Source organism: Elephas maximus, chromosome 8 (assembly GCF_024166365.1).
Source record: "Elephas maximus indicus isolate mEleMax1 chromosome 8, mEleMax1 primary haplotype, whole genome shotgun sequence".
Lineage (NCBI taxonomy): Eukaryota > Metazoa > Chordata > Mammalia > Proboscidea > Elephantidae > Elephas > Elephas maximus.
In genome coordinates, this window is record NC_064826.1 from 5,356,357 (window position 1) to 5,369,812 (window position 13,456).

General features: G+C 46.1%; 2 protein-coding genes across 15 annotated transcripts in view; both read left to right on the forward strand.

The window, feature by feature from the left end:
• Positions 1–13,456, forward strand: part of TPK1 (thiamin pyrophosphokinase 1) — a 318,478-nt gene that overhangs the window by 286,907 nt on the left and 18,115 nt on the right. The window lies entirely within an intron of this gene.
• Positions 1,896–8,322, forward strand: LOC126082019 (uncharacterized). Of its 6 annotated transcripts, none has more exons than XM_049894315.1 (4): positions 1,896–3,102; positions 3,141–3,406; positions 3,445–3,608; positions 3,647–8,322. In XM_049894315.1, exons 1-4 carry the CDS (start codon positions 2,958–2,960, stop codon positions 4,074–4,076), a joined length of 1,005 nt encoding a protein of 334 aa, XP_049750272.1. In that variant the 5' UTR covers positions 1,896–2,957; the 3' UTR covers positions 4,077–8,322. The 6 variants fall into 6 exon arrangements, with proteins under 6 accessions (XP_049750272.1, XP_049750275.1, XP_049750271.1 ...); XM_049894318.1 differs by having other exon boundaries at positions 3,141–3,266; positions 3,305–3,608; XM_049894314.1 differs by having other exon boundaries at positions 1,896–3,406; positions 3,445–3,570.

Consider the following 13,456-nt stretch of genomic DNA (forward strand, 5'->3'; position numbering starts at 1 on the left):
AGATGTTAGTTGCCATTGAGTTGATTGCAACCCCATGTGCTACAGAGTATAACTACTCCACAGGAATTTCTTGGCTGTTACCTCTACAAAAGCAGATAGCCAGGCCTATCTTCCACAGTACCACTGGGTGGATTCAAACCACCAACCTTTAGGTTAGCAGTCAAGCACAAACCACTTGCATCACCTAGGGACCTATCTTATAGTTATCTAGAGCTGCTATAACAGAATTACCACAAGTGGATGGCTTTAACAAACAGATTTATCCTCTCACAGTCTAGTAGGCCACAAGTCCAAATTCAGGGCGTCAGCTCCAGGGGAAGGTTTCTCTCTGTTGGCTCTGGAGGAAGGTCCTTGTCATCAATCTTCCCCTGGTCTAGGAGTTTCTCAGTGCAGGGACCCCAGGTCCAAAGGACATGCCCTACTCCAGGCTCTACTTTCTTGTTGGTATGAGGTCCTCCCATCTCTCCACTCACTTTTCTTTTATATCTCAAAAGAGATTGACTCAAGATACAACCTAATCTTGTAGATTGGGTCCTACCTCATTAAGATAACTGCCTCTAATCTTGCTTCATTAAAAGGTAGGATTTACAACACATAGGAAAGTCACATCAGATAACAAAATGGTGGACAATCACACAATACTGGGAATCACGGCCTAGACATATTGACACCCATTTTTGGGGGACACAATTCAACCCATAACAGGGTCTATCATAAAGATAGATGTTTTGAAATGTTGCTTTTCACATTTAAATCCTTAGTCAACCTAGAAATTTATCTTTACATATATGTGAGATAGTAAACTAATTCCTTTACTTTTTCCCATTTAAAAAAAAAAAAAATGTTGCTCTTGAGTCGATTCTGACTTGTAGCGACCCTGCAGGACAAAGTAGAACTGCCCCATAGAGTTTCCAAGGCTGTAATCTTTACGGAAGCAGATTGCCGTATCTTTCTCCCTCAGAGTGGCTGGTGGGTTTGAACTGCAGACATTTCAGTTAACAGCCACGCTTCTTAACCATTGCACCATCAAGGCTCCTTTTCCCATATGGATGACCAATTTTGCTGGTGGTACAACAGTTAATCAGTTAGCTGCTAACCAAAAGGTTGGTGGTTCAAACCTACCCAGCAGCTCTGTGGGACAAAGACCTGGTAATCTGCTTCCCTAAAGACTACAGCCAAGGAGATCCTGTGGGGCAGCTCTACTCTGCAACACGTGGGGTCACTCTAAGCCGCAATGGACCCTACAGCACCCAACAAGAATTGAAAAATCTGATGTGTAATGTCATCAGTGTTGCAAAGTTCCCACATATGTTGTACGTATTCCTTGGCTTTCTCTCTGTTCCACTGCTCTATTGTCTCTCCCTGGACTGGCACAAAAAACAAAAAACCAGTCAACCCCTCATGTTTTAGAGCAGAGCTATGCTCTGTAGGGTTTTCATTGACGATTTTTCTGAATTAGTTTATCCGGACTTTCTTCCAAGACACCCCTGGATGGATCAAGCCTTCGACCTTTCTGTTAGCAGCTCTGTTAACCGTTTGTACCTCCCAGGGACACTGTCTTAATTATTATAGCTTTAGAGTCAATTTTAATCCGGTATTCTAAGTACTCTCACTTCGTTCTTCTTTGTGAGGGGCACCTTAGTCTTTTACTTTTCTGTATAAATTTTAGGATCATGTTGGCAAACTTTCCCCAAAGATAAGCCCTGCTAGTAATTTGATTAGGAGTACTTTAAATCTGTAGAATCAGTTTGAGAATCAATATCTTTGATATTGATTTTTTTCTGTCCATAAACACAGTATATTTCTCTATTATTTTTATGTCATCTTTAGCATTTTTTGAAAAGGTTTCATTTTTAAATTTTAAAATTCTAGATCTTGCACACTGTTCTATGAGATTTATTCCTAGGTTGTTATACATATTTTTCCTAATTTTTTTCTTCTAGTGTTGTATTGCTTAGATATAAAATACAATGTTTAAATGTTGCTGCTGCATCTTAAATGTTGATCTTGTACTCTCGTGCACGCTCTTCCTCGTTCTAGAAGTGTACAGAATCACTTGGGTTTTCTATCAGGTAATCAGGTCAGCTCCAAATGATGAGGTATTTTCTTTCCTTTCCATCTTTATACGTTTGCCACTTTTCCTGTGTCTTACGCTCTCAAGGCTTCTAGTACAACATTGACTAGAAATGGTGATGACCAGCAATTTTGTCGTAGTCCTGATTTTGGAGGGAACGATTTTATCATTCCATTAAGTATAATGTTTGTAACAAGTTTTTTTTTTTAAATTGATATCCCAGACTTCGCCCTATCTTCCTCTTCTTGTTTTTAAGAGTTCTAGGGGGGCTGGAGGAAGGATAGAAGGGAATTTATTGTGGAATGGAGTGGATGTTGACAAGATGCTGAGGGGGTCTGCTCAGGCTTCTGCTTTCCCTGAGAACCTGGGGTACAGTCATATGCCCAGAGTAGGGAGGTATTAGGTATGTGGAAGTTTTGAAATAGTAGCTACCAAAAATTCAAAAATAATAATAGCAGCTGACCAGGAAAACAAAGAAATACTGCCTCAAAAGAGGGTCTAGTTGAAGTTAAGTGCTTTCTCTGGATTCTTTTATATTTCCAAAGTGACCATCTATTTAAAATCCACCGTTCCTTTAGTTAAAACAATACAGAACCTGAGAGATGAGAGAAGAGACCCAGGTAACAGTCGATATTGGGATGGAGCTGAAGGAACTTACAGAAACAACAGTTAAGGAGCGTAAACGGAAGTTTAAGCTGTACAGTCAGGGGAATACTGAAACACTGCCTACATCATTTCAAACCCTGCATGAGGTGAATCCAGGCTGGGGGTCAGCAGTGAGCGGACCACCAGCTCTCAGGTGAATAGATTAGCATACAGAGACCAAAGAAATCACCTGGTACCAAATTCTTACTTTACCCACTTAGAGCTGGGCCCAGACAGGATGAGTGACTGGTCCACACTCTCCTGGCCTCCTGGGACTGGACCTCTAACCTTCTGTCCCCTCGATTACCTGGGCCTGGACCTCCAACCCTGTGTCCCCTCACTCACCTGGGACTGGACCTCCAACCCTGTGTCCCCTCACTCAGCTGGGACTGGACCTCCAACCCTGTGTCCCCTCACTCACCTGGGACTGGACCTCCAACCCTGTGTCCCCTCACTCAGCTGGGACTGGACCTTCAACCCCGTGTCCCCTCACTCACCTGGGACTGGACCTCCAACCCCGTGTCCCCTCACTCAGCTGGGACTGGACCTTCAACCCCGTGTCCCCTCACTCAGCTGGGACTGGACCTCCAACCCCGTGTCCCCTCACTCAGCTGGGACTGGACCTCCAACCCCGTGTCCCCTCACTCAGCTGGGACTGGACCTCCAACCCCGTGTCCCCTCACTCAGCTGGGACTGGACCTTCAACCCCGTGTCCCCTCACTCACCTGGGACTGGACCTCCAACCCCGTGTCCCCTCACTCAGCTGGGACTGGACCTTCAACCCCGTGTCCCCTCACTCAGCTGGGACTGGACCTCCAACCCCGTGTCCCCTCACTCAGCTGGGACTGGACCTCCAACCCCGTGTCCCCTCACTCAGCTGGGACTGGACCTCCAACCCCGTGTCCCCTCACTCAGCTGGTACTGGACCTCCAACCCTGTGTCCCCTCACTCACCTGGGACTGGACCTCCAACCCTGTGTCCCCTCACTCAGCTGGGACTGGACCTCCAACTCCATGTCCCCTCACTCAGCTGGGACTGGACCTCCAACTCCGTGCCCTCTCATTTCTTTGATCTAAGAACTAGCCTTTCTGTCAGGCATGCTACACATTTCTTTTCACAAAACTCAAATAACGTCAAACATCAACCCAAATTTTCCTCTGAAACCATAGTAGGTCTGCCTATTCATACTCGCTGTTTTGGCGTGAGATCGTTTACAGAGAACCTAAGCTTGAATAACCAGAAAGCCAAGATAAATGGCAGGATTCATGGTTTGTCAGGGTGTGCACAGTTTGGGGACTGTTGCTACTGTTCCGGAAATTCCCTGTCCTCTAAGATGCCTGCGGGACAGTTTAGCTGATGAGATAAACCGGGGTGCGTCACGTTGTATCGCTGTTGATCGATTCCGCAGTCGACCTTCCCGCTGCCTCTCTTCACGTGCTGGATTTCTCCTCTCCCACCGCCGGACGAGAACAGTTGATGGATGTTTTTTCCAGCAGCAGTGAAACCAGCGAGCCATACACAGCGTGCTTTTTACAGCTCGTAGAGGCAGCACCCTGCTCTCAGTGAGGGAGGGGCCTGACCCGACGTTAATGTTGTTCTGAAGTGAAAAGCTGATTAAACGGGTTTTCAGAAATAGTACCTTGAGCCCCCTGCCGTAGAGTCAGCTCCGGCTCGTAGCGACCCCACGCGTGTCAGGGCAGAGCTGCTCCCCACGAAGCCTTCGGTGGCTGGTTTTTCAGAAGCAGGTCGCCAGGCCTTTCTTCTGAGGTGTCTCTGGGTAGACTCGAACCTCCAGCCTTTCAGTTGGCAGCTGCCCATGTTAACCGTTTGCTCCACCCAGGGGTTCCTGGGGAAATAACCAAAAAAACCCGTTGCCGTTGAGTTGCTTCTGACTCACGGTGCCCGTGTGTGTTAGAGTAGAACTGTGGCCACAGGGTCTTCAGTGGCTGCGATCGCATGGAAGCAGATCGCCAGGCCTTCCTTCCCTGCTGCGACTGAGTGGATTTGAACCACCAACCTTTCAGTCAGCAACTGAATGCAAAATGTCTGTTCCCCCCAGGGCCTATAGCAAGGTTCCCTCTGTGTGTCTGGAACCTTGACAGTAAAACAGAGGTAGTCTGAAGCTGCCAGTGCTCCACAGCACATGGGAGAGAGGGAGAGGGTGGAGTGGGGGTCTAGACCTAGAGGCCAGTGTCCCCTCTCCCTAGGTGTTTCCTGACACACCTGTGTCTGGAAATCCTGTGTCGGAGCGCTCCAGTCACAATAACGAGTAAACAAAATGCAGGACTCTGGGAAAGGAGTCTCTTTCAAGTCAGTCAGAAGACCTTTGACCAGGGAACATAGGGAAAGTGAGCACCAAAGACTGCGGGTGTGTTCTGTTTCCCTGGGAAAATTACCAGAGAATAGACTCGGGACGTCCTGGGGTGCCAGGAGCTGGGGGCTGCTTGCAGAGCAAACCCCTGATGTCAGGCCCTATGTTTTTTCATAGGTACCAAAGGTGTGTCAGTCGTTTTACTCATTCATTTCATCATTCAGCAAATGTTTATTGTTCCCCCAGTATGTGCTAGAGACTGCTAAGTACACAGGTGTGAGAGAGGGCAAAGCACACCTGGTCTCTGTCTGGTTTACATGACTGAGCGGTCAGTCACCTGAGGAAGTAATAATCCTAATCGTAATAAACCCAAATAAACCCACTGCTGGCAAGTCGATTCAGACTCATAGTGACACTATAGGACAGGGTAGAACTGCCCCACAGGGTTTGCAAGGCCGTAAATCTTTACAGAAGCAGACGGCCACATCTTCCTTCCATGGAGCTGCTGGCGGGTTCAAATTGCCAGCCTTTCAGTTAGCAGTGGAGCACTTAACCACTGCGCTACCAGGGCTCCCTCCTAATAGTAAAATACTTGTGTTCAGTGTACAAATCTGCGAGGTGCCTTTAGAAGTGCTGTGTTTTCAATGGACTTCCCCAGTTGGCAGATTATCTTCTAATTCAAAACGCAGGAGGGCAGTGCTAGCTCGGTGGTAGAATTCTCTTCCACGCGGGAGACCCAGATTCCATTCCCACCCAGTGCACCTTATTCACAGCCACCACCCGCCTGTCAGTGGAAGCTTGTGTGTTGCTAGGACGCTGAAAAGGTTTCAGCAGACCTTCCCAATGAAGGCAGGCTGGGAAGAAAGGCCTGGTGACCTCCTTCTGAAAATCTGCCAGTGAAAACTCTGTGAATCACAACGGTCCGGTCCTGTCATGCACGGAGGGCCACCGTGAGCCAGGGGCTGACAGGACGGCAGCCAACAGCAGGAATCCAGAGCAGCCCTAGGCATAACTGTAAAACGGTAAAACAGCCTTGCTTACTAGCAAAAGTAAAGTTCTCTGCCAGTAACACGACGTCCCTAAACTTAGGCGCACGCTAGACCCTTAAGCCCAACTAGGAGTCCGGCCATAGGGACTACGACCACAGAGCCAGCCAGCCCACCACCACAGTGCACAGGGCTCGGGGCGGCCCCTGTCAACGTCCGCAACTAATGCCTGCTTATCCCAGTGCAGCTTTCCTTCTTTAACCCTGGGACCTTTTTTGATAAACATACAAAGATCACATTTAATGTTTGAATTCTCACAGTAAAGTTTCTAATTAAAGAGATTGAAGCAACTGCAATTTAATTAATCGTAATATAAATACGCAACTGAAAAACTGTGTAATTTTTTAAACTATACCTCTCCCCAAGCTACCCCTGAGAATTACTCTTGAACACAGTAAAGCATACAAAAAAAGGTCTGTGCAGATAACAGTAGCGTGGCCTTTTTCATCATTTTTACAAAATGCAAAACCATTGCCAAGGGGGTAGAAAAGAGATTTCCAGCATCCTAAAACTGCAACTAAATGGGCCCAAAAGAAATTTACTGTAGTTTTAAAAAAAGAGACGAGCCTTGGGGTGCCGTTTTTCCTTTCCCATTCTAATTACCACCATCTCGTAGACCCCTGATACCATATATGGGCTGTGCTGGGGGAATCCAGGCTGAGGTGAGTCTGTTACCTTTGTGTTCCCTGCTACCCACCATGGTCCCTCAACTGCTTCTGAGCCCTTGCTTCACCGGGCTTGTGGCTAAATCAAAGTAGAGAAAGTAGATCCTTCTATCTTCGCGTGTGAGAAGCTATAACACATCCCATACCAGGGTGTGTCTTCTGCAGATTTTTACAAGCAGCGTGTTTGCAGGTTGAACTACATGCAGTCAGTTGTGCTGTTAAAATTTACTGTCTCTGCCTGCAGAGTGTCCCACCCAGTGTGTTAATTTAGCCGTGCATTCCACCCTCATTTGAGGGTGGTGAGCTTACGTTACTGAGCCTGGGACGTATCTAATAAGGTTCAGTATGATTCACATGTGAGTGGAGGTACCTTTTTACTGTGATTTTACAGACATATACAATCACTTACTAATTATGCCACAGTAACAGATCCTAAAACACACCACCTTTCTTTCATTACACATTGTAAGACCCATAGAGAACCAACTATTGTTAATAATCAGTCTCCATTTGTGGATACAACACATACATGCATATGTATATATACACACACACATCCATAAATAAAACCTGTCCCTCTTTGATCCAGAGTTTTAAATACTAGGGCATGTGTGTCAGAGTAGAACCCTGCTCCACAGGGTTTTCAGAAGTGGAACACCCAGCCTTTCTTCTGAGGCACCTCTAGGTGGACTGGAACCTCCAACCTTTTGGTTAGCAGCTGAGTGCTTCAACTGTCTGTACCACACTTAACTAGGGACTCCACGGTCAGCGAGAGCAGACACCTCTGTGGATGGGGTTTGAAAATGGAATTGGTGTTTTCTCTAAATAAGAAAAGTGCTTCAGCTAAGTGCCTCCTGTCTACATCCTTTGAAGCTGCCTTGGAGCTCGGGGGAAGGAGCCCCTGGAGTCAGTTTGGCTCCTGGCCTGAGGTCTAGGACATTGGGAAGTCTACAGGAATGGCTTTCTTCTCTTCTGTGACTAAGCCTTAGGAACACTGAAGTAACACAAACACATTTTCAAGCAATTAAACATTTCCGCATGCAGCTCAAATCATTTAACTTTGATCGGCTAATCCAAAACCAGTTTTGCAGAGCCGACCAAGTCCCACAGCCTGACTGTGTCTAGTAGAACGCTCACTAGATTCCTTAGCTGTGCATTTTTGGGCCAATAAGCTCTATTGCATTGGTTCCCAAAGGTCACTTGGTTTGGGAATGGGGTAAAGGGCCAAGCACTCCTAACTGGGTAAATTAGAGAAACTTGATGCAGGTAGGATACCCAGGTGGTGTAAACGATTGATGTGCTCAGCTGCTAAAGGAAAGGCTGAAGGTGCAAGTCCACCCAGAGGCATCTTTGAAGAAAGGCCTGGCAATCTGCTGCTGAAAAATCAGTCACTGAAAACCATACGGAGCACAGTGCTGACACTCATGGGGCCGCCACGAGTAAGAGTCAACTCTACGGCAGCGGGTTTCACTCAGCCCTTCCAGTGTAGAAACACTATGATAAAAGTTGAACCAAGCTACAGCCCTGCACACATGGAGCTTATATCTAATTGGGAGGAAGACACTGAGCAGTAAACATAGAAGATAGTGTTACAGAGGCCACCGCTCCGCGGTGAGGAGAGGGATGGCGTCACAGAGGCCACCGCTCCGCGGTGAGGAGAGGGATGGCGTCACAGAGGCCACCGCTCCGCGGTGAGGAGAGGGATGGCGTCACAGAGGCCACCGCTCCGCGGTGAGGAGAGGGATGGCGTCACAGAGGCCACCGCTCCGCGGTGAGAAGGATATGCATTTAAGGCTGGGATAGTACAATATGCAAATAGTTAATGCAAAGAAAGTTATCAGGAAACAAGAAGTAAGTTCAGGCAAGGGTGTACGCATGCATATGGAAAAGCGGATTGATTGTTATAACTGGAGGGGGAGGAAAAATACATTAATTGTGAACTAAAGTGGCTTGTTTTTTAAGGATGGCTAATATTTTCAGACTTATTAGAATATTCATGTAGTGAGGTGCCAGCTATTCCTCATATGAAATATTATCCTTGTATATCAGCACAGGAAATTAAAACAAAAATAGGTCATGATGAAATACGAGGAGCGGCCATATACGTTTATGGATTTACAGACGGCCTGGGCCACTGCTTTATGACCTCAGAAATCACAAAACATATCTGTCCACTTTAGTACATTTAAATTAAAATATTTTTCCCTCAAAGACAGTGCTCGGACTCTCAGGAAATGAAACTCTTGTAAAGAGGGACAAATGGTAAACATCCAGCTACTATTTCTATTTTGTAAGGATTTTCCAGCAAGGCAGCAAAAGCCACAGTGGCCACTAGCATTTCATTTTCAAAAGCCTCAGCGTTTCTGGCTGAGAGGTATCAGGGAGGCCGCCTGTTAGTACAGGGGCTGAATGCAAGTCTCCTGATATAATTATAAACACCTGTGTACCTGGGTGACACCTGTTGTCTTAGTTATCACATGAAATACCACAAGTGGATGGCTTTCAGGAACAGAAATTTATTCTTTCACAGTCTAGAAGGCTAGAAGTCCAACTTCAGAGTGCCAGCTCCCAGGGAAGGCTTTCTGTCTCTGTAGGCTCTGGGGGAAGGTCCTCGTCATCAATTTTCCCCTGGGTCTAGGAGCTTAGCAGCACAGAGACCCCAGGTCCAAAGGACATGCTCTGCTCCCAGTGCTTCTTCCTTGGTGGTATGAGATCCCTCTCCTCTCTGCTTGCTTTTCCCTTTTATATCTCAAAAGAGATTGACTCAAGATACAACCTAGTCCTGCAGATTGCATCCTATGCCATCAACATAACTGCCTCTAATCCTGCCTCATTAACATCCCAGAGGTAGGATTTACAACACATAGGAAAGGCACATCAGATCACAAAATGGAGGACAACTACACAATACTGGGAATCATGGCCTAGTCAAGTTGACACACATTTTGGGGGGACACAATTCAATCCATAACACCTATGTAACCAGCTGCCGTAACACATCTGGTTAATGATGAGATTAATAGGTACCTTCACCAATTGAGAATATCACCTGGTTTTATAGACTGGTTAATAGGCTGGTCTAATCAAATCTTACACATTAAAATGATTAAAACCAAACGCCTATTGCCACTGAGTCAATTTCAACTGACAGTGACCCTGTAGGACAGGGTAGAACCGCCTCACAGGGTTTCCTGGGCTGTCCTCTTTACAGGAGCAGGTCACCAGCTTTCTCCTGTGGAGTCACTAGGTGGGTTCAAACCACTGACCTTTGAGTCAGCAGCCAAGCGCTGTGTCCTTCAAAACAGTTTTTTGTGGGTGCCATCAACTTTTTTCAACCCCACTTTTTTCATTTTATCTCTTCTGTCTTTTTCAAGGTCTAAGGAAAGGGGTATGGCTTCTGCTCTTCTTTAATTTTCTGTAACGTTCCTCATTGTTCCGGATTTCTCCCAATACATGTATGGCTTTGCTTGAGCATGACGCTTGCATGTTATTCATTTGCCTGTTGTTTGGGGCTACCTGCTTAGACTGGTAAATCCTAAAACGGCATGGGGCACGTCCCTTTAGCTTCCGTTGTGTCAGCCGTCACCTGCAGGTCTCAGGTGGACACCAGGTAATTATACCACGCCACCACACATACTCTCATCTCTTCCCCCATTTGCCGCTTCCGTTTGTCTGATGTGCTTATAATAATCTCAGTTGACATTTGACGGATGGAAGCGAATGCCACTTCAGAGCATCCTGGGTGCAGAGGAAATGATTATCCAACAGATTACCAACACCTTGCTGCAGCAGCAAAGCCCTTCCCAGACAGGAGCAGCTTCATCTTCACAGGAGCTCCATTAGACATAACGGGGGATAGGTTTGGTTGGAATTTTGCAGATGGATCTGAGATCACCTGAGGGACTTTAGCGAAAGTCCTAGAATATTAGGAGCCGAGAGCTCAGCCCCTCACCCCAGGGACAACACTAAGGCCCAGCTGCTCAAAATGGCTTGCCCGATGTTCCACAGCCAGCCACAGGGTGGGGTGAGAGTCTGGGTTTGGGGCTTGGTCATTTTGCCTTATGTATTTGGCTGTAAGCAGGCGTCCCTGGGTTGCTTGACAACTAGCCGAAAGGTTTATGGTTGGAACCCACCCAGAGGCACCTGGGGAGACAGGCCTGGTGATCTGCTTCTGAAAGGTCAGAATCTTAAAGACCCTCAGAAGCAGTTCTGTTCTGCACACATGGGACATTTGTAAGCAGGGCCCAAGAATCAGAGCTGCAGAGCAGAGAAAACCCACCCAGAGCAGCCCATGACAGTCTGTTCACACTCCCTCATGGGGCACATGTGGAAATCCGGCCCAGACTTGCTCCCGAGGTCTCAGGCCACCTTTGCCAGGTCACTTGCTTTACCGCTGATAGGGAATGTTCAGGTGGTCCCCAACTTACAGCACGTTCACATTGCAATGAATCATACTAACGGTCGTCGGTTTTTTGTTTGTTTTTTCAGTAACGCTACAGTGTTGTGTGTATAATTGGCTGATGTTATCATTCTCAGATGTTCACTTGCAGATGTTTAAAGATCTGATCTATAAAGACTATTAATAAAAGGCAATAATAATGAAAACTAAAAAAAACCACAGAGGTATTTGCCTTATGTTAGAACTGACTTATGAAGGAGTCTTTGGAATGAAACGCAGTAGTAAGTCAGGGACCATCTATAATTAGGTCAATTTCAGGAGTTTGGACCAATTTCAGGAGTTTGGACCATCTTTTTATTTCTTAAACCCAGTAAGCATTTTCTTTTCTCTTAAAGCAGTTGTAATTGGCTCTTTAATGGCACCATGGGACCTGTGCAGAGCCTGATGACACCAAGTATTAGAGAATTCATCTAACAAAGAAAAATAATACGCTTTTTTGCTTATTTTAGAAAAGATTGAGCATTTGAAAGTGCTAATCTTGGGAGACATTATCTCAACAGCATAATTAGTTTTGACTTCTCTAGCAGCAGCATTTGCTGGTCTCATTGTTTTTTGGACAAGGGAACTGCGGAAGGACTCATTATTGAACAGCCACGTCTTCTAATGACTCCTGGGCCCAACCCAAGGGCAAGTGACTTCTGAGAAGGGTAAAGATAAATGCATCCACTTTTCCAGGGGAGTTATAACAGCCTTCCCGTAGACACTTGAGTTCCTGAGTTCAGGAAAGGATGGCGCTCACCTTGGAGGAATCTCAGCAGGTCAGGGGGGGAGAGATGAGGTCTGGAAGGAGAAGGAGCCCAGGGCAGGCGGTCAGAGGCCTGCAGATATGCTTGATCAGATGGTTTTCCTGCTGGTTAATGGGGTTTGCATCCAGGCCCCCACTCAGGGAATGTGTGGCTGCCCTTGGTGAGCCTCAGGAGGCTGAGGAGGAAGAAGGGCCCAGCTCTCCCTCCCCTGTGCCAGGCAGTGAGCTCCCCCTCCCTGTAACCTTGCCCAGGAAGGCATGGAGCCAGTCACACAGGCTGGTGGCTGCCTCCTACCTCAGGCACAGAGTTCCTTCAATTCGGATGTATTTTAAGGCACTCCAAACCCATTTCAAATCTGTGAAGTTGTAGTGATATTAGTGCAGCCTCTGGGCAAACGAAGGTGAGCAAGGGAACGCGTCCCTTCACAAGTTCATTGCTGTTTTCCCCCCAATTTTAATACTCAATTGTAATATTGAAAAATTTCAACCCTGGAGAAAAATTGAGGAAATGATGCATCAAAATGTATACCTTTCAACCAGATTTAATTGTTAACATTTTTGCTTTCTAGATAGATTTTAAAACAACAACAACAAAACCCAGTTGCCCCTGAGTCAACTCCAACTCATGATAACCCCACGAGTGTCAGAGTAGAACTGTCCTCCACAGGATTTTCAGCAGTTAATTTTTCAGAACTAGATTGCCAGGTCTTTCTTCCAAGGCACCCCTGGGTATATTTGAACCTCCAACCTTTTGGTCAGTAACCAAGTGTGTTAACTCTTTGCACCACCCAGGGACTCCTGTATTCAGATAAACCAAAAAAACTCGGGTTACTTGTACTCCACTCTGCAAACAAAGAGGGAAAAGTTTCTTGTCATTCAGCCAGCCAAAGTTGGGATGAATGCTCAGGGGTAAAAATGAAGAAATCATCTCTTTTTTTTTGTCTGTGGAAAGCTCTCTCTTAGTCTTGTGTGTTGGGGAATGAGGGCTCAGTCATCGAAATCTTTTACTCAAAAAAAAAAAGGGTTGTCTTCAAGGAAGAACTTTATGGTTTTGTCCAAAAGCGTGAGTCTTTGAGTTGCACAAAATATACTCCAAAACAATTGTAATTACATAAATTAAAATTCATGATTTCATCTTGTTTCAGCACCTTCATCTTAGTTTTCTGTCACTTTATTGTACCTTTTATAAAGTTGAACATAATCAAATGGCTATAAACGTTACCTTTAGTTGTAACTGTGTAATAACTGGTCTTGGGATTTGCCGTGTTTTTTTTATGCTATGTAAAGGTCCCTGGGTAGCACCAATGGTTTGTACTTGGCTACTAACCAAAAGGTTGGTGGCTCAAACTTACCGAGTGGTGCCATGGAAGAAAGACCTGGCAATCCAGTTCCATAAATATCACAGCCCAGAAAGCCTGATGGAGGTCAGTTCCACTCTCGAACACACAAGGTGGCTGTGAGTCTAAATCGACTTGACGGCAGTGGGTTTGGTTTTCGTATGTGTGTGCTAT